We start from the raw sequence: 23,843 nt of genomic DNA, 5'->3' as shown, positions 1-23,843 counted from the left end.
ACATCATCCCACAATGCTATGTGTGAACCTTGCAGGCCAATAGAGAAATGTGTGCATTGCTCCAAATAGATATTAAAGTGATTGTAAGGGTTATCTATATATGTTTTTAACATCAAAAGTTTTATACTTACCTGCTCTGTGCAATTCAGAGCCACCCCAAGCCTTCTCTTCTCAGGTCCCCTGCCGGCATTCCTGGCTCTTCCTCTTCTGAGTGTGTCCTCATAGTAAGCTTGGTTGACTTTTAACTACATTGGTTTAACTTGTATACTTTATTTTTAGTGACAAACTCACTACTACTTCCCACCTAACCTATTGTAAAATGACAGCTGAACAGGAGCAGTGTTATCCTGGGTAGACGTCACATGATGTCCTCCAGTTGCTCACCTCATCGTGAGCCCTAGGGGCTGCGAAGCTGCATGATCTGTCTCCTGCTGTGTCCACCAGACACGGTGGAAGACAGATCGTTGTACTGGGCTGGCCCTGGTAACATGTGATTGCTGTGACTAATCAGAGTGATCACATGTCAGTTGTACACAATAGCTTTCAATCATAGCCATTCATTGTGTACTATTGTGATCTCTGTGATTGGTCACAGAGACCACAGGTACAGGGGCCAATCACAGCAGACCTGTACCATGTGATGGCTGCGGCCAATCACAGTTTTTACAACAGTACACAAGATGCCATTCATGAAAATTATTACTTTTACCAGTGATCAGATCATCACAGTAATAAGCAATTATTGTAAAAAAAAAAAAAAATCCTGATCACCTGCCCACAGCAGTACAATGTTGCCATGTTGACACTTTACTGCTCTGGTCACAGTGTGTAAAAAAAAAAAAATTGTACAAAAAATAAATTAATAAAATAATATAATAAACTGTAAAAAAAAAAAGATATATATATATATATATATATATATATATATATATATATATATATATATATATATATATATATATATATATATAATCAAGTCAGTGTCCCTGATCTCTTCCACACCAGTCATATAGTGACGCTGTACTGCTCTGGTGACAGTATGAAAAAAATAAAATAGAATTGAGGAAAAAAAAAATCACAATATATACCATAGTTTGTAGACTCTAGAACTTTTCTACAGACTAAATAATACACACTGATTTGGGTTACTATTTACCAAAGAAATGTGGATAAAATACATTTTGGCCTAATTTTATGAAGGAATATTATGCAAACTTTATACCAAAAACTAACAAAAACATGTTTTTTTTTCAAAATTTTCTGTATTTTTTCGTTTATATTGCAAAAGATTATAAAAAAAAATAGGGGCAAATAAAATGATATTAAAGATTTGAATATTTTTTTAAATAACAAACATGCCATACCTGTTCTGTGTAATGGTTTTGCACAGAGCAGCGCAAATCCTCCTCTTCTGAGATCCCCCACCAGCGCTCCAGGTCCCTATCTCCTGCCTGGTGCCCCCATAGCAAGCCGCTGCTCTGTGTATCCATTTACACCCAGAGCGCGACTCAGCCCCGCCTCCACTATTTCCTTATTGGCTCACTGCCTGCGATTGACAGTAGCAGGAGCCAATGGCTACCACTGCTGTCTCAGTCAATAAGGAGGGAGAGACACAGGAGCGCCAAAGGCTTTCATGCACATCGCTAGACTGAGATGGGGCTCAGGTCAATATTAGGGGGGGCTGGGGTGCTGCTGCACACAGAATGCTTTTTACCTTCATACATAGAATGCATGAGGGTAAAGAACATTGAGCCTATACAACCACTTTAAATATCACCAAAAGAAAGTTCTGTATGTCTAAAGTTCTAAAAATGATACAAATTTTATTTGGGTACAGTGTTGCATGACTGAGTAATCGGCATTCAAAGTGTGACAGAAAATTTGCCTGGGCATGAAGGGGGTGAAAGTGTCAGGTATAGAAGTGGTTAAGGATCAATAAACCTAAAACCATGAAAGGTAATTTACAAAAATGTATGCAAGAGTAATTATAACTGTACGGGATATAACTGTAGCTGATAATGTATTTAAAGCGGAGTTCCACCCGAAAATGAAAGTTCGTTCCATCCGTTTGGTCCGGGTCACCTGAAAAACAAATGGATAATCGCAATTTATTTATTTATTTTTACTTACCTTGTTTAGAAGATAATATACTTACCTTAGTTCCTCTTCCTCCCCTCGGCGGCCGCGGCGATTCGTCACTTCCTGGCTTGCAATGATTCCTGGGAACTGAACGTCATCGCTCCCAGGAATCAATGCGCCTGCACCGGCCCCGATGTCAGTTCCGGTGTGGGCGCCGTCATACCTTGCTAAACAGCTTCTGGGCATGCCCAGAAGCTGTGCAGGGATGACGCTGCAGACCCGGAATTGACGGCGGGGCCGGTGCAGTGCATCGTGGGACGGAAGAGGACGCAGAAGAGGATCGCGCTGGCTTCAAGCTTCCCACACCTGAGATGGCAGCACTGGAGAAGACATTTTCAAGGTAAGTATTTCTTCTTGCAGGTAAGTGCAAACCGGGACAGTTCAGAGGCTATCCATTGTGGAATGCACTAGCCCTGACTGTCCTGGGGGTATTTTTATGTATTTTTTTGTTTTTTAGGTGGAACTCCGCTTTAACAGACTCTGGCTTATTTTATATTTTTCAGCCACTCTATGCTACAAGAGGCTTACCAGTTGCAGTTGACAGTCTTTGTTATAGAATGGCACTAAACTTCTTCCTAGGTCTGCTCCTACCTGAAACAGCAGGTGTATTTGGAGCATTGTTAGTTTTTACTGCAGCAGCTGCAGTACCCAAATTTCGACAGCTGGTAGCGCTTCAAAAAAAGTTGGCATATTCAGCTTCCCTGGTAGCTCTCTGAACAACTGGAGTATGGGGACAACACTTTGTTAACAAGCAATGGATTTCCATAGCAAGTAGGGGGTACCTTTAGTTAACTGTGCTTCAGGGCCCCATACCATCTGCACAGTCTTCCCTGACTATAGTTGTGTTTTTCTCACTAGCCTCTTGTTTTCTTCCATAGGCCTTGTCCCATTTCTCCTGGTGAACTGTGAGGAGCCCAGTTCCGAAGGACTCTCTTCCACCTCACTGGTGGACCTCTCCTCATCCTTGTCCACTCTAGAGACCTTGGATTCTACAGAACGTGCCAGTGACAGGTACTCAGAGACCGACGACCACCATGACTTTCTCCATACGCCTCAAGGTTCTGGCTTTTCCAGCCAGGAGACAGAGGAGATCTCCATCTTCCAATCCCCCAAATATTTCTGGGATGATGATACAAGAAGAGTGAATGGAACCAGCGATGATAGCGTGACACAAACAGGTAAGTCAATTTGTTCAAGCCTGTTTTATTTTTTCAGGGAGGTTCATCAAGAATCATGGGAATCATAACCCTGACTGAATTGTAGAATTTTTTAGCAGACATTTTAAATTGGTCTCTCATCCTTTCAACTTTCACAATAGTGAGCCAAAAAATGTTGATTAACCACTTAAGCCCCTGGGGATTTTCCTGCTCAAAGACCAGGGCCTATTTTGCGATTCGGCACTGCGTGAATTTAACGGACAAATGCGTGGTCGTGCGATGCTGTACTCAAACGAAATTGATGCCCCTTTTTTTCCCCACAAACAGGGCTTTCTTTTGGTGGTATTTGATCACCTGTGCGATTTTTATTTTTTGCGCTATAAACAAAAAAAGAGCGTTAATTTTTTAAAAATAACAATATTTTTCAAATTTTTTTTATATGAAAATCGCCAAAAAAAATTTAAAAAAATCTAAATTTTTTAACATTTTAGGCCAATTTGTTTTCTGCTACATATTTTTGGTAAAACAAATCGCAATAAGCGTATTTTGATTGGTTTGCGCAAAAGTTATTGCGTTTACTAACTAAGGGAAAGATTTATGTCATTTTTATTGTTTTTTTTTTAACTAGTAATGGCGGCGATCTGCGATTTATTTTGCAACATTGCGGCGGACAGATCGGACCCCTGACTAACATTTTTGACACTTTTGGGGGTACCAGTGACATTACTACAGTAATCAGTGCTATAAATATGCACTGTTACTGTAAAAATTACACTGGAAGGGAAGGGGTTAACTTTATTAGTGATCAAGGGGTTAAGTGTGTCCCTAGGGGCGTGATTCTTACTGTAAAGGGGTGTGGCTTGTGATGTAACCAGAGAGACATACGATCCTACATAGCAGGATCGTATGATCTCTGCATTTACACCAGGGAGAATGACAGGCGGCTTTGTTTACATTAGCCGCCTGCCCTTATCCCTCTCCAGCGGGAGATCGCGAGTGACCGGCAGGGATGTCAGGGAACGAGCGGGGGCGGGAGCGCGCTGCAGGCTCCTGGGCGAGCGACGTAGTACTACGTCGCTTTGCCTAGGAGGGGCTGGCTGCCGCAGTAAATATACTGTGGGAGGTTGGCAAGTGGCTAAGGACCATGAGGCCTGCCTTGCAGATTACATCAGGAGCCACATGCTGTGATGCAGCCCTAAGATGTAGAAATGCTCTTGGTAGGATGCACTGTCACTGCCTCTGGGGGAGCCAGGCCCTCAGCCCTGTAGGCTTGTTGCATGGCCTGGACGATCCAAGCCACGATCGTTGAGACACGTTTCTCCTTGTTCCTCCAGGCAAAATAGATGAACAGACGATTCAAAAGTCTGAAAGAGGCTGTAACTTAAAGATATGACTTTAGGGTCTCTCCCACATCTAGGGGATGTACGTCAGCATTCTCAGGTGCTCGAAAGGTTGGTAGAACAGTTTATTGGTTCTCGTGAAAGACCGATGATACCTTGGAGTTTGAGGCGAGCATAGATATTAACACCACTCGGTCTGGAAAGAATGTTAGAAAAGGTTCCTTGTATCCAAGGGCTCCAATTTCCTAGACTCATTTAGCCGACGTGATAGCCACCAGAAAGATAGACTTGATGGGGAGGTCTTTAACAGTAATAAACCTAACCTCCTCTACTAAAGATCCTGAGAGTGAATTGAGGACAAGAGGGAGGTCCCATTTGGGAAACTTGACTTTCTTTGAGGCCTGAGCCTAGTTGAACCCTTGAAGCGAAGGTAAGACTCCAAACACACAGGGTCCTAGGAGGGGGACATAAAAGGAACGTGGCATCTGGCTCTGAGCCAAAATTATTGGAAGTGGGGTCCTATAGGATTGAAGAGGAGGCGGAGTTAGCTCATATGTATGCTGCCATTGAGTCTGTCAGGAATTTATCATTACCTAAAAGCTGTCAGTCAATGGAGTAAGAACTGGGGTCATAGCATTTGCACCTAGAACTAAGTCCTCCTCTATACTGCTAAGATATCCTAAAAGATTTGCACTTAGTCTTCATTTACACTTGTTGGGGCGGGGATTTGTTTAACATGCCTTTTTACCTTCATAACCCCCACCCCCAAGCCGCTTCTCCTTAAACTGAAAAGGCAGCAGAGTGGAGTGTACATATGCCACAGCCCCAATGTCTCACAAAAAATATCTCCACTGTTTTGTTGGACGGGCGGTACCACCGATCAAATGCAACCCATTCAGCTGAATAGGGACACCTTGCAACCCCCCCTGCAACCACTTGCAATGCACATTATTGCAGCATGCAAAGGTACAGGGGATTTAACTCCGTAATGTGCCACATCCCTAAAATTCATACCACAAATAAAAATTTATAAAAACAAGTTTATTTATACAATACAGAATAAAAGAAACACGGAAACAGAATGTACATGGTATGAATGCCTAATAATACACCAACTGAAAAAATAGCGATGGTACACTATGATTTCCTCCACCGGACGCGTTTCAGAGAATATGTATCTCCTTCATCAGGGGTGTGAAAGGTATCGTTATCTTCAGTCATTTTTTCATCTTTCCATCTATTAAATCCTATGTCCTTGTTGTTTTCACTTTGGATAGTAAAATATATTTTTTCTGCTAGTAAATACCCCTTACAGCCCACCTCCTCTTTCTTGTCTGGTAATTAGCCTAGGCTAATGACATCATTCACAGCTCTCGCTCTCACTCTCGTGAGAGTTTGCCAGCAAGGGAGGGAGGGATGAGTCATAGGACAGCTGCAGAGATGGAGGATGATGGATGAGGGCGGAGATAACGGGAGACTGCAGAGATCCATGAGTAATCATCAAGAGAGGAGAAATTTGCAGGCAAGCAGTGCTATGAGTGTGTGTGTATCTATGTGTATCTGTGTGTGTGTGTGTGTGTGTATATATGTGTAGGTGTGTGTCTGTGTAAATCTAGGAAGTGAACAGGCAGCAGCTTCAGCTTTCTGCAGCATATTTAGCAAGTACAGAATCACGGTATATACAAAATAATATGCAAAGTGGTTGGAGGGAAGCTTCAGAATGGCAAATATGTTTTTATTACAAATTATGTGAGCAGACTGCAGTTCCTCTTTAAAGCGGTGTTCCAGCCTTGTCGGTGTTTATTAAAAGTCAGCAGCTACAAAAAGTGACTTTTAACAAACACACACTCACCTGTCCCACGATCCAGCGATGCGGCCGCCCAAAGCCTCGATCCTTTCTCTCTGCTCTCGGGCGGCGCTGGCATCCCTAGTGTAAACACCCAGCTGTGACAGCTTGCGGCTTCACAGCTGGCTGCGCATGCGTGAGTCGTGCTGCGCGTCTTGATTGGCCGGCAATCTTCTGGGTCCTCTGACGTGCCCCAGAAGATTGCAGAAGATTGCACTTCTGCAGGAGGAGAAGAGAACTTCCGCTCGGAGCGCTGTCAAAACTAGGTACCTACTCCCCTCCCAAAAAAATTACATGCCAAATGTGGCATGTCAGAGTGTTAGGAGTACTTAAAGCGGAAGTTCCACTGTTGAGTGGGTTGTTCTGCTGTCTCTGGGCCCCTGTGTGCTCCCCTGGTCCCCCCCCCCCCCCACTGTGCTCCCCTCCCTCTCCTGCCGGCTGCTGCAGGGGATGTGTCACAATAGAGAACCAGGAAGAGGTCGTTAGACAAGTAATTTACCAGCTCCTTCCTTTTCTGAATGGACAGAGTCATAGTCAGTGACACTGTAAAAAAACAGAATAAAATGATAAAAAAAATAATACAATTAAAACACCAAAAAATAAAAACTACTGCCATCAGTGGGTGAAGTTCCAGGATCGCAAAGGTCACACTTGCAACCGAGCCCTGGCATTCCACCGCTGTGGGGAGGCCCCAAAATGGCAGGAAAGGGGGCCCACTGCAGAACTTGTGAAAGGGTCCCGCTGCGGGACCATAAAAAAGGGTCCCGCAACGAGAGTAAAGGGCCCGAGGATCAGTCGGAAGAGCCCCAGGCTTGAAGGGTAGGGCCCCGGCCAGGGGTCCGAGGGGGCCCTCATGGTTTCTTGCACCGGGGCCCTGAAGGTTCTAGTAACGCCTCTGAATCAAATGTTTATGAACATTCCATGTTTCATTTTAAAAACAAAGTCTCATTCTGCTTATTCTTCCCACCCTTCAGAGTAGCATTGAATTGTCCTGATTTCAGAAGCCAATAGTGGAAAGGGACACCCAACAGAGCAATCCATCCAACAGAAGGGAACCAGCTGGCACTGATGCATTGAAAACTTAATCCTGCACCCAGAAAGATAGTTTCAGGTCCGAAAGTCTTGGTTTGAAAGAAATAAAAAGGGCCTCAGGTTAGTGGTAGCATGATTATAGACTGGCTTAAGCCGCAAGAGAGGAGTGTTGTGTCCTCCAGTGGGGGCAAACAGCAGAAATGGTAACAAACATAGTTGCAGCGTGCTGGTGTGGGGTTTAAAATGCCTCCTTGTTGCTCTTCAGAGGGCTCTTCAGAGGGCATTGCATTTGTAATTTAGCCCTTAAAGTATAACTATAGCCAGGGCCGGGACAAAGAATGGGCAGGAGGGGCAGCTGCCCATGGCACATTGGTAGTGGAGAGGATCCCCCTTACTGCATGCAAGCTCCAGATCAATGGCTGGCATGCAGCAGGCCACAGCTTCATACCCTCTTTAGCAGCTATGGCCGTTACACTGTGCTCCAACATGCCCACTCTCCACCTCATAACAAATAAACACACTGTGAAACTACCTTACCTTACCCTATTGTTTGCTAGAAAGAAAGCAATTGGCTACGCATGTGTAGTGCACACTCCATAATAGCCATGGGCAGCCAGAGCAAGGAGTGAGAGAATAGGCACAGGAGAGTACACCCATTCTATGGCATGTATTAGCAGTGGCGGAGGGGTGCACCCAGGGCTGCTGTTAGAAATCACGGGGCCCCATACAGCCTACCTGACAGGGCCCCTCCCCGGCTGGAAGTGACTAATGACAGATCCGTCCCTTTCCCTGCAGCCTCAGCTGCATAGATGAATGAATTGAAGGCTTCTTGCTCATTCACAAACTGAAGCAAAGTTTACTATGCCTCTGTGATGAATGGACACAGGAGTGATTGGTACTGATCACTCACTGTGTTCATTCAGGAAAGGAAGGGGCCAATAAATTATATATTTACTGGCCCTTTCCCTCCATCCTGAAACATCCCCCTGTGCACTCGCAACACCTGTCAACAGGAGAGGAGGGAAGCCGGCAGTGATGCGGGGGAAAGGGGCACACCGGGCGCGCGCAGGGGGGGGGGGGGGGGCAGACAGCAAATGGAAGGGGTGCATATGCTAGAACCAATCCTCCTGCAGTGAAGTTGGAGGGAGAAGGAGGAGGAGAGTCTGGCAGCACTGCAGGGGGAGGCAGAAGAGGATTGGTGTCTGCATATGTCTGGATAAAGACAGTACAGCCGGCCCTCCTGCTCAGCAGGAGCCTGGGCCCCCCTTTTGAACTGATGGGGCCTAGACCCAGTATAAGAGGGATAGCTGTACTGCCTTATCAGCAGCCCTGGGCGCACCATTCCACCTCCTTGCCCTGGGTGCTGAATATACCTGTCTCAGTACTGAGTATAGCCTCCCAATAAAACAAAAATGTGCTGCGGCACTTCATTAAAAGTGCATCCGCACTTACAGTTTTCTCTTAGTTCCCCTGCAAATACTTGCTGGTCCTGTCAGTGAAGTCCGCCTAATGTAGGGTGACCAAACGTCCCCGGTTTCCGGGGACAGACTTGGACCGGGGGGACAGTGTCTGCTTTTGTCCTCGGATTCAGGGCCGGATTAATATAGACAGGGCATCCCATGCTGGCTAAGAAACAGCCTGGGAGCTAAGTGGTGGCTGCAGAGATAATCTGTGAGAGAAGGGTGCAAAGGTGAGCTATGGATGTGGTGGCAGAGGTGTCCTCTGTGCATAGCAAACCTCTGAACCCTGCACTCTATGCCTAACACCTTCTTATATATTATGTAGTCCTGTGCCCAGTGCTCTGTGTATTATTTAATTCTGTGCTCTGTGTATTATGCAGTCCTGTGCCCAGCGCTCTGTGTATTATGTAGGCCTGTGCCCAGCGCTCTGTATATTATGTAGTCCTGGGACCAGCCCTCTGTGTATTATGTAGTCCTGTGCCCAGCGCTCTGTGTATTATGCAGTCCTGTGCCCAGCGCTCTGTGTATTATGTAGTCCTGTGCCCAACGCTCTGTGTATTATGCAGTTCTGTGCCCAGCGCTCTGTGTATTATGCAGTCCTGTGCCCAGTGCTCTGTGTATTATGTAGTCCTGTGCCCAGTGCTCTGTGTATTATGTAGTCCTGTGCCCAGCGCTCTATGTATTATGCAGTCCTGTGCCCAGCGCTCTGTGTATTATGCAGTCCTGTGCCAACACTCTGTGTATTATGCAGTCCTGTGCCCAGCGCTCTGTGTATTATGCAGTCCTGTACCCAGCGCTCTGTGTATTATGTAGTCCATGTGCCCAACGCTCTGTGTATTATGCAGTTCTGTGCCCAGTGCTATGTGTATTATGTAGTTCTGTGCCCAGCGCTCTGTGTATTATGCAGTCCTGTGCCCAGTGCTCTGTGTATTATGTAGTTCTGTGCCAGCGCTCTGTGTATTATGCAGTCCTGTGCTCAGCGCTCTGTGTATTATACAGTCCTGTGCCCAGCGCTCTGTGTATTATGCAGTCCTGTGCTCAGCACTCTGTGTATTATGTAGGCCTTTACCCAGAGCTCTGTGTATTATGTAGGCCTTTAGCCAGCGCTCTGTGTATTATGCAGTCCTGTGCTCAGCACACTGTGTATTATACAGTCCTGTGCCCAGCACTCTGTGTTTTATGCAGTTCTGTGCCCAGCGCTCTGTGTATTATGCAGTCCTGTACCCAGCGCTCTGTGTATTATGTAGGCCTTTACCCAGAGCTATGTGTATTATGCAGTCCTGTGCCATTTGCCAATAAAAAAAAAGTAGTAATATGGATTTTGGAAACGGATTTCATTTTAAAAATCTGATCACCTTAGTCTAGTGCAGCTTCCTGTAATGCAGTGGCAAGGATGCTGCACTGCTCTTGAATTCAGTGCAGAGTTGTCAATGTCTGCTGTGCTACAGTGGGATTAGAAGATGTTAAAGGGGAAAATGGATTAATTTTGACTTTTCTGCCCCTTGAGTTTTTTGCCCCAGGCATTGGCCCATAAGCACCAATATAGTTAATAAAGCCCAGTGCAGGAGGAAGGGAAACTAGCACCGGAGCATCATTAGCTGAGCCACTCCTGTCAATTACCAACTGTACACAGAAATATTTACACAACCAGCCAAAAAACTCACAGGGGACCCGCCGTAATGTAATTCATCAGAAGATAGTAATTGGTAATCCGCAGGGAGAGATTTACAGATGCAGAAATTTGTGTAATCCTTTGCAGTGATAATTCAGACTGATGCAGCTTCAGCATACTCTGGACTCCTCTATAACCATATCCAGGGACATACACTATATTGTCAAAATTATTGGGACGTCAGCTTTTACACATACATGAACTTTAAAGAGGTTGTAAACCTCATTAAAAAATAAATAAATAAAAAACCTGAAAGACAAAGGCATAATGAGCTAGCATGCATCACATACTAGCTCATTATGAAATACTTACCTTAGAACGATGCCCTCGCAGCGCTGCCCGCTCACCGGAGACACGGTCGCCATATTCAGCTGTCTTACTTCCGGGTTCATGTCCTCCAGCCATCTGATTGCCCGGAGCCACGATGAAGTCACTCCCGCGCAGGCACACAGGAGCCGCCATTCACGGTACAGGGCTTTGAAGGAGCGGCACGGGCGGATGTTCCTTCAGAACGCACGCGCCAGTGATGTCACCGGCTGCATGCAAAGTAAATATCTCCTAAACTGTGCATGTTTAGGAGATCTTTACAGAACTTATAGGTAAGCCTTATGTAAGCCTATTTACAGTGGTGGGGGGAAGGAGAAACTGGATGAAACTTCAGAGGGATGGCGCCATGGCGCTGTCTCCCGAAAGTGGGGAAGGGTACCTGTCAAAAACATTTGGCACCTTTCGGGGGGAAGCAAATGAGCAGAGTTTCCACTTTTGGGTGGAACTCCACTTTAATAATAATCCATTAAAGAAGAAGTAAAGCCTAAGCTTGTTCGATCTACACTCCTGTAACCCGTTTTCAGCAGACAGCGGGCTGTCAGGTGACGTCGCAGAGCTGGTCCAGGCTTGGGTAAGATTGCGACAATGAAGGATTTGCCCACATGCCTGGACCGGCACCCGTCTTAGCTTCTCAGTGAGCTGCTGAGAGCCTGAGCTGGCCACTTCAACCCCCTCCACAGCCAAGCGCTCCAGTGATACAGGGGGCAGAGCAGAGAGCCGGTGACTGACAGCCCTGAAAACCGAGCGATCAGCGGTGTTTGATCGCTCGGTTCTCAGTGTTATAGCCGGCGGGGGACAGATGCAGCATCCACCTAGGTGAGTATGACTGGGGGGAAAAAAAACACTTCTCTTTTAGGTTTAGTTCTTCTTTAAGAAACAGCTGGAACGTGCTGGGAATGTAACAGTCACATTGGCTGTGCTCTCAACCAAACTGTCAATTCTTAAGGAAGGCTGGTGTCAAAACTGATCACATGTGCAGCATCATGGCAGTCGAAGATCAAATGGAGGTCAAGATGGCAGCTTCCTTGGCTGAAAATGATAGGAGGGTTAAGTTCTACTTTAACCGGTTGCCGACCGCCGCAAGTACATATACTGCGGCGGTCAGCCCCGTCCAGGCAAAGCGACGTACCGGTACGTCACTCGCCTGCGAGCCAATAGGGGGCGAGCGCGCGCCGCCAGAGGCGCGCTCCCGCCCCCGCTCGCTCATTCTGATCCCCGTGCATGTGACCGGCGGACTCGATGTCCGCCGGTCACTCGCGATCTTCAGTTACAGAGGGAGAAGGGCAGGCGGCTAATGTAAACAAAGCCGCCTGTCATTCTGCCTTGTGTAACAGCAGAGATCATACGGTCCTGCTATGATCATACGGTCCTGCTATGTAGGACCATAGATCTCTGCTGTTACACACACAGCCACATCCCTGCACAGTTAGAAGCACGCCTCTAGGGACACACTTAACCCCTCCTTCTCCAATAAAGTTAACCCCTTCCCTGCCAGTGTCATTTTTACAGTAACAGTGCATATGTATAGCACTGATTACTGTAGTAATGTCACTGGTACCCCCAAAAATGTCAAAAATGTCAGTCAAGGTTTCCGATCTGTCCGCCGCAATGTCGCAGTCCCGCAAAACAAATTGCAGATCGCCGCCATTACTCGTTAAAAACAAAAATGACATAAATCCCTTAGTTAGTAAACGCAATAACTTTTGCGTAAACCAATCAAAATACGCTTTTTGCGATTTTTTTTTTTTTACCAAACATATGTAGCAGAAAACAAATTGGCCTAAAATGTTAAAATGTTTTGATTTTTACATTTTTTTGGGGGGGGGATTTAATATAAAAAAATGTGAAAAATATTGTTATTTTTGCAAAATTGTTGCTCTTTTTTTGTTTATAGCGCATCATCAAAAAATCGCACAGGTGATCAAATACCACCAAAAGAAAGCTCTGTTTGTGGGAAAAAAAAGGACGTCAATTTCATTTGGGTACAGCGTCGCACGACCACGCAATTGTCCATTAAAATCATACAGTGCCAAATCGCAAAATACCCCCTGGTCAGGAAGGGAGTAAAATCTTCCGGCGCTTAAGTGATTAAGGAAAATCATTGGTCTTTTACAGTTTTTTCTTGCCTTTGTAAATGAAGGTGGTCAAAATAATGGTTTCAATGAGTGTTTGTTTGAAAAATCAGTTTTATACAGTTATGAAGAAGAAGAAAGCCATATCTGCTCATCACGTAGGCAGGCACTACTTCCTGCTTAGTAGTAATGCACAGTGATTGTGCTTGACTGCTCCTTTGTCTAAGGACAAATGCCTAGAATGCTAATTAAGCTTAATATCAGCCATTAAATTAAACCTATACATAAAGAAACACATAGGTCACCGCTGCTGAAAATTCCCCTTACCTGCCCACTAAAAAATCATGGAAATTATACTAAAAATATAAAATGTTTTCTGTATTATTGTTATAGCTGAACCCGTGTCCACAGACAGCAGGGTCACCCAAGATGAGACGAGCACTTTGCCTAAAGAAGTTTTGGTAACATCTACAACATTTTGGCCCACAGAGGCTAGCGAGACTTCTAGACAAGTATCCCCAATCATTAAGGTCCTTGCCGAGGAAGATCCCATACAGCCCATACACAATGAGACAACAGCTGTAGTTCCAGACCAGGAGGAGAGGACAACTACCAAGATGACCTTCACTTCTTCCAACACAACTGTCAAGCCCCCCCGAAAGAACAGGAAACATTCCGGGTCCAGAGGACATCATGCCGGTCACAAGCCAGAATCCGAACTTCATCCTGGACCTCCTGCAGATTCACGGGGTCATCCTGCAAAGCATCACCCCCCTGGACACATGGGCAATGAAAGTATGTTAGTCAACCAATCTTCATCTGCTGCCAACAGCAAAAAGAAGCTTGATATTCCGCCAGTCTTTTCCACTCAACGGGAAGTTGACCCAACAAAGGCTGCAGCCCCCATGCAGCTGTCGCCAAATACAGAGCAGGTACTTTTTTTTTTATTTGTTTGAATTTAGAGGAATAAAAGGAGCATCACATCAAAGAGAACCATCCTTGTCTGTAAGTTAGAGGTGAGAGGTCTCCTGAAGTCCAACATCTACTGTTCTGCCAAATGATTGAGCTCATGATGAGAATACACCCCCGTCTCCTGAGTGTGCATAACAGAGCCCTTTTGACTAAGGTGATGTACCCAACTTCAGGGCTCTGTTTTTGATATTGTTGCTGTTACTTAGTTGGAACACAATGTTTGATATCAGCATGGGTCCAGACAGTGGACAGGGCAGCAACCGTGAAACTTAAGGGGCCTCCCACCTCTGACTCTTAAAGTGATACTAAACACACACTAAAGTGGTCCTAAAGGCTGGAGGATTTTACCTTCATGCATTCTGTGTGCAGCGCCCCCCAGCCCCCTAATACTCACCTGAGCCCCCTACGATCCAGCAATGTTCATGATTGCCTCAGCTGTATGAGGACTCAGCTGTATAAGGGTTAGGTTTAGGGTTAGAGTTAGGGTTAGTTTAAATGCAAGTTTTAATTACATTTTTTCCTTTATAAATGTATTTTTTGCTGTAGAAAGATATATCCATGCTACAGATCCAAAACTTTACAGAAACATTGCGGGGACCCCCCAGGCACAATATTTAAAGGAATTTTTCATTTTTATTGTTCCACTTCAAATATCATTTAAAATCAATGCTCCTTTAAAATGCTTTTTTTTTCTTTTTTTCTCATTGATATATGTTCTTTAGGGCATTACCCAGGCCCCCATACCCTTTTTTGGGGGGGGGGGAACTTGCATTTAAGGCTTTAAAATGAGTTCTTTTGATTATAGAAGTTCGAATTCCCATAGACTTCAATGTAGTTCGAACGTTTGAGTTCGAGTTCGGCAAACTTTTCCGAATCATGGCGGTGTTCTGTGCGAACCGAACAGGGGTATGTTCGGCTCATCACTAGTGCACAGTAAAAAAATTATAAAACAAATTATTTAGATACTGGCATAAACCAAACTGTAACAGGGACTATCCACACTCATAAAGGAAGAGGGAAACTCCTCAATGTGAGCCATGCTGTTGGATAGAGGTCTTCTGTTCCTAGACCCTTGTCAATCACCTAATTCCTGTACTTCACAATTCAACTGTGAAGCTGCTTGACCATCAAGAGCTTATACAATCAACTTTTTATTGCCTGATTCAGCTCCAGTCTTGGAAAACCTTTGAAGGCCAGAGTTGTATCACATCAAGGAAGGCTAGACAGCTCAAAGTAGTAAAGCAGCCTCTTTTCAAACAGGAACAACATCTGTCTGTTGATGCTCCACTGGAGAGGCCTTTATTGGTCAACCATGCATCAGGAGTGGTGAGGTGCTCTTACATGTATACCAAGATACAAGATATGGGGGCTTAAATGGGCTATGGCAGTCTTTCTCAACCCTTTTACCCAAGAGGAACCCTTGAAATAATTTTCAGGTCCCAGGGAACCCTCTGCTAGAAATGGTTCCTTGGAAAAATGCCCCATGCATTGGTGGCGGTCAGTGGGAAGAATGCCCCCTTATAGTGGTGGTCAAAATGGCACAGTTGCAATCTAGTATAGTTTAGGGCAGGGGATGGACAAATTAATATGGAATTCAGGAGCTAGTCTATCCAATTCAGAATCATTAAGTTTTTTGTGGAGCCAGCACCATTGACAGAAACTAAAGAACACCTCAAAAGTTTTGGACCAACTGCAATTTCTAGAGCGCGTTGGCTACTTGGGATTATTCCAGCCCTGGTTTAGAGCCCTTTCACACAGGGTTGCTCCACTCTGTTCAGCGGGAATCCATGAGCAGATCCTCTGCTGAATCAGAGCTGAACTGGACAGATATCCTTTTTTTTTTACATCTGTGCCCCTTCAGTTTGTGTTCGCATTTTGACAGTGGACAGGGGCAGGCCCATGATAGCTCTATGGCTGGCCGGATGTAAATGGACTTGTGTTTGTTTACATCAGGCTACCTCTAATCCGTCATGTTTAGGTCCAGGAAAAAGTCCATAATAAGTTCAAACCAGGAACTCTATGTAGTCTGTAAAATCCAAATCTTTATTGGCTACATAATAAAATACACAGAGAAAGGCTGCTACAGCCGAAACGTGTAAAGCTTGTTACCAGTGTGTTTTAGTATGTAGCCAATAAAGATTTGGATGTTATGGACTACACCAAGTTGCCAAACTTATTATAGATCTCATCATTTGAGTGCAGGAGCACTATAGCCAGACCACCGGTCTCCAGACATAAGAAGCTGAATCTGCAGTCGAGCTTGGGTACTGTATATCTGTCTTTAAGGTGTAAAAGTCCATTTACATCTGCTTGCCCACGAATGCCATGGAATCTCCAGTCAGGTCCGTCTGACACAATTGACAGTCGTAGCTGATCAAAAAACCAATGTGAAATTTGGCCGGTTCACACTAATACGACTTGTCAGACGACTTGGTCAGCCTGGCAAGTCCCGCACCATCGCGGTCCATTGAGTAGTACAGGACCAGTTCTAATAGGAGCGACACAAGTCGCTCTGACTTAGAAAAAGGGTCCTGTAATACTTCGGGGTGACCTGGAGCGACTTGCATAGACATTCATTTTATGAAGTCTGTGCAAGTCGCGCTCCACACGACTTCACAGGTCGCCCCCTAAGTCGGAGCGACGTAGTGTGAACCGAGCCTTGGGTTGTGATATGCCATAATACATTGCTTTTTCTGCACCCCCATCCTGCCCTGTGGTTCCTTCTTCTGGCTCCTACATCACTACAGGAAATAGGGACCGGTGGGAGGAACCACTAAGACCATCGGGGGACTAGTATTGAATGCTAAAGACTTTGTCCTCATTTTTAAGATAAACCTACAATATGATACTGCTGAATTCAAAAGTCTTGTATCTTCCTTCCTCATTATATATACATTGATTATTTTCAGGTAATCTGCAAAGACTGGATAAATTTGGCAGGAAAAAATTACATCATCCTCAACATGTCGGATGATATCGACTGTGTAAGTACTGACAACTGTCCACCTGAACTGGCCAACACCATCCAGTACATATTTGCTTTGGAGCTGCAACCATGACCTTGAAAGATAACAGGATCTGTTTGGTTGCCACAGACAACGCCACCTTCCTTTTACAAAAAAATAAAAACCAACAACCCGCGTCTGACAAGGGCTTGATTTTGTGGCAGGCTCAGCCGCCCCCTTCCCTCCCAAATTACACTGCTGGATGTGCAGGCCGGAGCCTGCCCCGAGATGTACCAGTCTCCATGACAACTGTCCTTATTAACCATCTCTAGGGTCTCTGGGTTGTCATGGAAACAGCAGAGGGGATTAGACATCCGTAGAGGGAGGGAGGAATGCGGAACTGCTCGATGACCTTTTCTGCAAGCTGCTGACTCTTTCACTGCTGAACAGCGTTGCAGCGAAAAAGGCTCCACTGGCTGTACGTTGTTCATAACTCTATAGGAACTTAATGGTGTACTCTGCCTATTGGTGGGTTGGTCGGAGCGGGCCTTGGGAGGCAACCACAGGAAGATATTTTATTCCTTTGGTTACTTGTTTTTGCATTCTGTGGATGCCAGACTAATTTGTTGAACTTTTCTAATGCCAACTCAAAGGGAATTAGACACATAAAGTGTCCTTTTCCTCCACCGCTAGGAGTGATGAAAAGCCCTATATGAGCTAGGAGTTGAAGCACACACGTTATGGACAATCCATGTGACGGTACTGATCCAATCAGCATGGTCACACGGGAAGTCTATAACTCTGTGTGAGAAAAATGGTCCCCCATGCCTAAAATGACTGGGTATTTCCTTTGGCTCCTGGTGCTGAATGGATGGCAGGGGAGAAAAGGAACGGTAAGTATGTCCTGCTGGGGATGAATGGATTAAAGCAAACCTAAACTTAATCAGCTGGCTACATATATTACAATCAGTGGCATACTTAGAACCTTCAGGGCCCCAGTGCAAGAATCTAGAGCCCCCCTGACCCCAACCGGGGCCCTTACCTCTGAGCCAGAATGCCAGGGCACAGTTGCAAGTATGACCTTTGTGACCCTGGAAGTTCCACCACTGTTGTCAGTAGTTTTTTTCTTTTTGCTATATTATTATTTGTTTACTTTTTTTTTTTTTTTACAATATTATTTTTTTTTTATTTTTTACAATATTTTTAGGAACCCCGTTGGGGGGGCCTTGGGGAGATATCAGGGGTCTAAATAGACCTGTGATGTTCCACCTTTGAGACAGAGAAAGGAGATTGAGGACACAGTCCTCAATCTCTATTTCCGCATCCTCAGCTGCACAGAGTGAATTAACAGGAATAGCTCTGTACAGAGCTTCCCGATCATTCACAAACTGAAGAATGGTAAACACTGTTTACTATGCCTTAGTTATGAATGGACAGAGACATTGATCGGTACGGATCACTGACTCTCCATTCAGAAAAGGATGGGGCAAGTAAATTATATAATTACCGGCCCCTTCCATGCTCTCCATCCTGACAGATATCCTGCAGCAGCTGGTGGGAGAGGGGGGAACCTGGCAGAAGTGCAGGGTATGAGGGGGGCAGGAAAGAGCACAGGGGGGTTGGCGAGCACAAGGGAGGCAGCAGATGGAAGCTGGATAGGAGGAGTGGCCGGGGCCGCTGCATATAAGCTCCTCCTCTCCCTCTCACAGGCATTCAGCAGGGGGAAAATGGAGAGATCTATTCCTCTATATGCAGCCGCCCTTACCACTCCTCTTTTACAGGTGTACAGGGGGCCCCCTGGAGCATGGGGCTGGGTCGCAATTGTGACCCCTGTAGGTACGCCCCTGATTGCAATCTGTACAAACTAGATAATACAGATGTCAAAACTCATGTGGTTGTATATAAGATACAAATGGGGAAACTATAAAAACTTGAGCAGACAGAATCTGAAGCAGCTGTGCATGGCAACCAATCAGCTTCCTCTCCCTTCCTTTGCTAACCTGATTACTACTGTGCAGAGGTCAAATTGCACCCCCTTTCATGAGCCTTTAGCTACTTCGGCAGCAGTTCCGGTCCTTTTGGCTCCCCCTTTTGCTCCAGTGCCAAAGGCAACTGCCTCTGCCTTCGTCTTGGACCAGCCTGGCCCTGCCTGCCATGTTTCAGGCATGGGGGCATGTGGCCAGAGGTAAGGTGCAAAGATAGTAACCAGAGTTTAGATTTTACAGGGTCACCTTGTCTACCATTTCTCCATTTTTTTTTTAATTGGAGATTCTTTTTATTTCTACAGGAAGAGTTCAGATGGAGGAAGGGGCAACAGCTCCTTTCTCTCCTGGAGGGGGCACTCTCTTGGAAGACAGAGCCACCCCAGAGGGACTGGGTGATCTTCCTAAGCAAGCCTAATGAGAATGACAATCACCTGCTAATGACGGTCACAGAGGAGGAACGTAAGTCACTCCAAGCTTCAAGCCACCATGTGTGCTCAGGCATCAGTGTCCAGACATGGTGGGTAATAGTTCCTTTCTGCATCTGGTCTAACCCTTTGTATCTAATTTTATTTTTCAAGGTGTGGTCCCTGCTAAAGACGTCTTCATGGCGCTGGGCGACATAAAGCGAAGCCTTGCAGAGGTCAGTAGTGCATACAACCAATTGATGCCCATGGGCTACCTCAGGTTGGACTCTTGAGATCAGAGCTTTCTCGTGAAAAAAATCTATCACTTTGACTGTCCGTGGCCCGCCCCGTTCATTCATTGGATTTTAGTTCTTTCAATCATGGACGCTCAGCATCACATGTGGGCATTACCTAGGGTGGTCCGCATGCAAATAGCCTGCCTCCTCCAGACTGACATCCACCCATCAAGACATTTTGATATACTGTATACATACCTCCTCCCAAGAGCCATCCCACGGCTTGTATAAGCGCTGAGGGCTCTTGAGAGAAATACTGAGGCAGGAAGCTATATACAGCTGGCCCCTCCCGCCAGCCATGATTTGCTTGCATTGTATGGAGAAGAACAGAGGCCCAGTGGCATACTTGCCAACTGTCCCGTTTTTGCCGGGACAGTCCCGGCAAAAAGGAGCCTGTCCTGGGTAATTTACATTGTCCCGGGAATGTATTTATTTACACTTTGCACTTGCTTACTTAATGTACTTATTTACACTTTGCACTTTATTTATATTTACATTTTTTGTACGGTCACACCTGAGCACATTTCACACTTTAGAATTGCAGGGAATTGTGATGAGAATTTTAAACTTTAGGCAGAAGTAGTGCAGCTGAATGGGAGAATTATTCCAACTCTGCTACTTTGGCCTTAAGTTTAAAATTCCCTTTTCAATTTCCTGTAATTCTCTCTTTATTGAGTAGACTCTATAATCTGATGATAAGTAGGCGGAAAATAATTATGTGGAGTGGGCGGAGCTTCAGGGAAGTGGGTGTGGTCAGTAATTGATAGCTGTGCTGCAAAGTATCCCTGGAAATTTTTTTCAAATGTTGGCAACTATTCAGTGGTGACATCACTGGATCTAAAATGAGACATATTATGAAAATTGAAAGGTTTTATTTAAAATGTCATTAATATGTTGAAGAAGGGGAACCGGGGAAGGATAAATGTGAGCAGATTAAACTTCAGCTTTAAGAAACCCTTGTCTTATAGAACTAGTGTTCTTCACTTCTTTACAGATCGGGATTGAAAGTTACTCCAGCACGGTCAGCTGCCAGTCGCGCCCCAGTCCACCCCGGAGCGATTACGGCAAACTCTTTATTGTTTTGGTCATTATCGGTTCCGTGTGCGTCATGATTATTGTCGCCGGGCTAATTTACATCTGCTGGCAAAGGCGTCTGCCCAAACTGAAAAACATGGTGAGTTCATTTTTATTTACAATTTGATTTCACTTCTGTAGACCAATGGGAAGAAGGAATTTAAAGGGGCTTTCCACTTTTGGATAACTCGTACATAGTTGTTTTGCATCTTTTAAAGGAAATGTTTTCAATTAGATAAATTTGTAAACTAAATCAGTTTGGTGTAAGTAATCACATCGATTTGTGTTAAAGTATTGAGGCTATAGAACTGGTACTTCTGTGTGTAGCGCTCACTCCCGAAAGGGCCCGCTGAGTAGCTTAGCTCTGAGGATGGGGGTGCGCCCCCGAAACCCGTCAGCTGTATACCCTGCAATATGAATGTGGCTCATGTGTGTCCACACTGTTCAGCATTGTGTGTTTTTTTATGACCTGCTATTATTTGCCATTCTGCGAGTACCCATTTTTTATTGACCCTACTATTCAATAAATGTTTTTTGGTAATGCACTAGGTGCGTGCGCCTTCCATTCCATTTTGTTTATTGTAGTATCAATCGGACCAGCCCACTGAGTAGTCCCAAATTCTTTTCCCAAACTCGTTATCAGCACCCAGGCACTAGTGATCGGCCGATCGTTTTTTTGTTGCCGATACTGATATTTTGGCCATTAAATATCGGTATCGGCCGATATGGGTCGATATTTTTGTACATTTAAAAAAACATTTTTTTATCACTTGACAGGCACTCTTGTGGAGGGATCTGGGGGTCTAAAAGACCCCAAACCCCACCTCTGCACTTAAAAGCATTCAAAACGCCAAGTTTGGCTGTTTTGAATGCTGTCATTTTTTGGGATCTGGCGCCAAGTACCCGGAAGTGATGTCATGACATCACTTCCGGGTTTTTGCATGGAGACCCAATCAGAGCCGAATGAGGCTTTGATCGGGTCTTCGGCTGCCGTGCAGGCTGGATGCCCGGGTCTCCCGGTGGGACGGGAGACCCAGGCGAGCCATGGGAGGGGGGGAACGTCCCCTCCCGCTCCTTGTAATGACAGCCGAGCGGCTTCTCAGCCGCATCGGTTGTCATTACAAGACAGCCGACCGTCGGCTATGGACGCCGGTACCAGGATGATGCCTCTAGCTGCAGGCATCACTCCGGTACAAGCACTTTCCGAAGTATTGGCAATATCGGTCAACTTGGTGGCCGATTCCGATATATCAAGGAAAGTGCATATCGGCCCTCGATATATCGGCTTTTCCGATAATCGGTCGATCCCTACCAGGCACACCGCTCCAATCACTCTTCTGGTTCAATGAACAGTCTAAGGCAGTGCTTCTCAACCAGGGTTCCTCCAGAGGTTGCTAGGGGTTCCTTGAGCAATGAGCAATTTCTGCCTTTCAGATAAGTTCCCCTGACACCATTGATCTTTTTAGCTATCTGGAAGAAGGTAATTCTTCCCAATGTCCACAAGTGTTCATCTCACTGACCATCACACTAATGTATCATGAGTAGTAAATATATTCATTTTTAGCCGGGGGTTCCCTGAGACCTGAAAATTATTTCAAGAGTTCCTCTGTGTTGGAATGGTTGAGAAAGGCTGGTCTAGGGGTATCTTTTTTTTATATTTATTGCTGAAGAAACTTGGATGGGGACAGGGCTGCCGTTAGAAATCACAGGGCCCCGTACTGCATAACTGACAAGGCTCCCCCAAATTACAAAAAATAAACTTTTTAAAAATAATCTTCCCAATGTTTATTTTTTTTTTTTTATTTACAATTGTAAAAATAGATTTTTCAGTTCCTTTCTTTGTCGTCTCAGCTGCACTGAAAATAAATGAACAGGAGACGGAGGCACACATTTTACTCTGCTCAGTTATGAATGGACACAGGAGCAATCAGTACCGATCACTCACTGTGTCCAATTCAGAAAAGGAAGGGGCTGGTAAATTACATATTTAGTGGCCCCTTCCCCCACTCTCCACCCGCCCATGTACCTGCAGGAGCCGGTGGGAGAGGAAAGCCTGAAGCGCCGAAGGAGGGGGGGGCAGACTGGGCACAGGAGAACACGGGGGGGGGGGGGATCTGATGTAGGCAGCAGAGGGAGGGGGGGATGGGAGACAATTACAGAGTGATGCACTGTGTCTGTCACTCCAGCAGCTTAAAGCCATGGACAGGAAGAGGGGTAGAAACCTGCTTTCAGTTGCTGGAGAGAGAGACACAGACACAGACACAGTCAGGGCCGGGACAAGGGGTGGGCAGAGGAGGGGCGGTTGCGATGGGCGCAATGGTTTATTGCAGGGATAGGAGGGGCACCTTGACCCTAACCCTAAGGGAAGGGGAGGGGTAGCAGTTTGGCATCCTTGCCCTGTGCGCTGGATTAACTTGTCCCCGCTCTGGACAAAGTGCATTGTTCTGTAATTGTCATCCCGTCCTGCGGCACTGATCCCCCTGCTGTCCAGGAGGCCTGGTGGTACCCCCCTATCGGTGGCCCTGGATGGGGACCAAGGAGGCTGTGGGATACTCCAGTAGCACAATACAGAACACAAGGACACTTTGTCTTTCCTAAAGCTTCTCAGCTTGGTCCTTGCAGCAGCAATAAAGGGACTGGGCTATACTGGGACACCTCAGGAAATGTCGACATTTTAGCAAGAGCTGGCACTGATGCACAAGGGATAGTAGCAGCACACAGTCACTAAGGTCTCAAACACAAGTACTCACAAATGACCTTAGATACTTGGATGCCTCCTTACAATTATCAGCCGGCCATTTCTCTCATGAACTCTGCAGACCAGATCCTTAGTGGAATCCCTCAATCGGTAAGGTTCAGTAGAATAGGTCTCCCGGCTGTAGCATAGCTGGGACCTCAATGATCAAGTGTAGAAGTGCAGCTGGACTGCGCAGAAGGCCAGGAGAACCCTTCAGGATGGGGACTTCTCCTCCTGGACAAGAACAGGGCTGCCTCAAGCCTCAGACTATTTATCCTCTCCTCAGCCACCTACTGAGCATCCTCCCCCAGAGATTGGCTGGGGCCACATAAATATTCAGGCGGCAAATTTGACTCTCCCAGCCCACTACATTCCAGAATCCTCC

General features: G+C 45.7%; 1 protein-coding gene across 2 annotated transcripts in view; it reads left to right on the top strand.

Annotated features, from left to right (window-relative positions):
- The window catches only part of PODXL2 (podocalyxin like 2), a 39,373-nt gene that overhangs the window by 9,292 nt on the left and 6,238 nt on the right, over nt 1-23,843 (top strand). For both annotated transcript variants that reach the window (XM_082264732.1, XM_082264731.1), the window contains exons 3-8: nt 3,018-3,317; nt 13,439-13,977; nt 16,927-17,001; nt 19,250-19,406; nt 19,526-19,587; nt 20,642-20,821. In XM_082264732.1, the coding sequence (XP_082120858.1) occupies nt 3,018-3,317; nt 13,439-13,977; nt 16,927-17,001; nt 19,250-19,406; nt 19,526-19,587; nt 20,642-20,821 (1,313 nt within the window). The remainder of the gene's footprint in view (nt 1-3,017; nt 3,318-13,438; nt 13,978-16,926; nt 17,002-19,249; nt 19,407-19,525; nt 19,588-20,641; nt 20,822-23,843) is intronic.

Source organism: Pelophylax lessonae, assembly GCF_965119305.1.
Source record: "Pelophylax lessonae genome assembly, chromosome: 8".
Lineage (NCBI taxonomy): Eukaryota > Metazoa > Chordata > Amphibia > Anura > Ranidae > Pelophylax > Pelophylax lessonae.
Note: the sequence above shows the minus strand (reverse complement) of the source record. Positions and strands in the feature narration are given on the sequence as shown.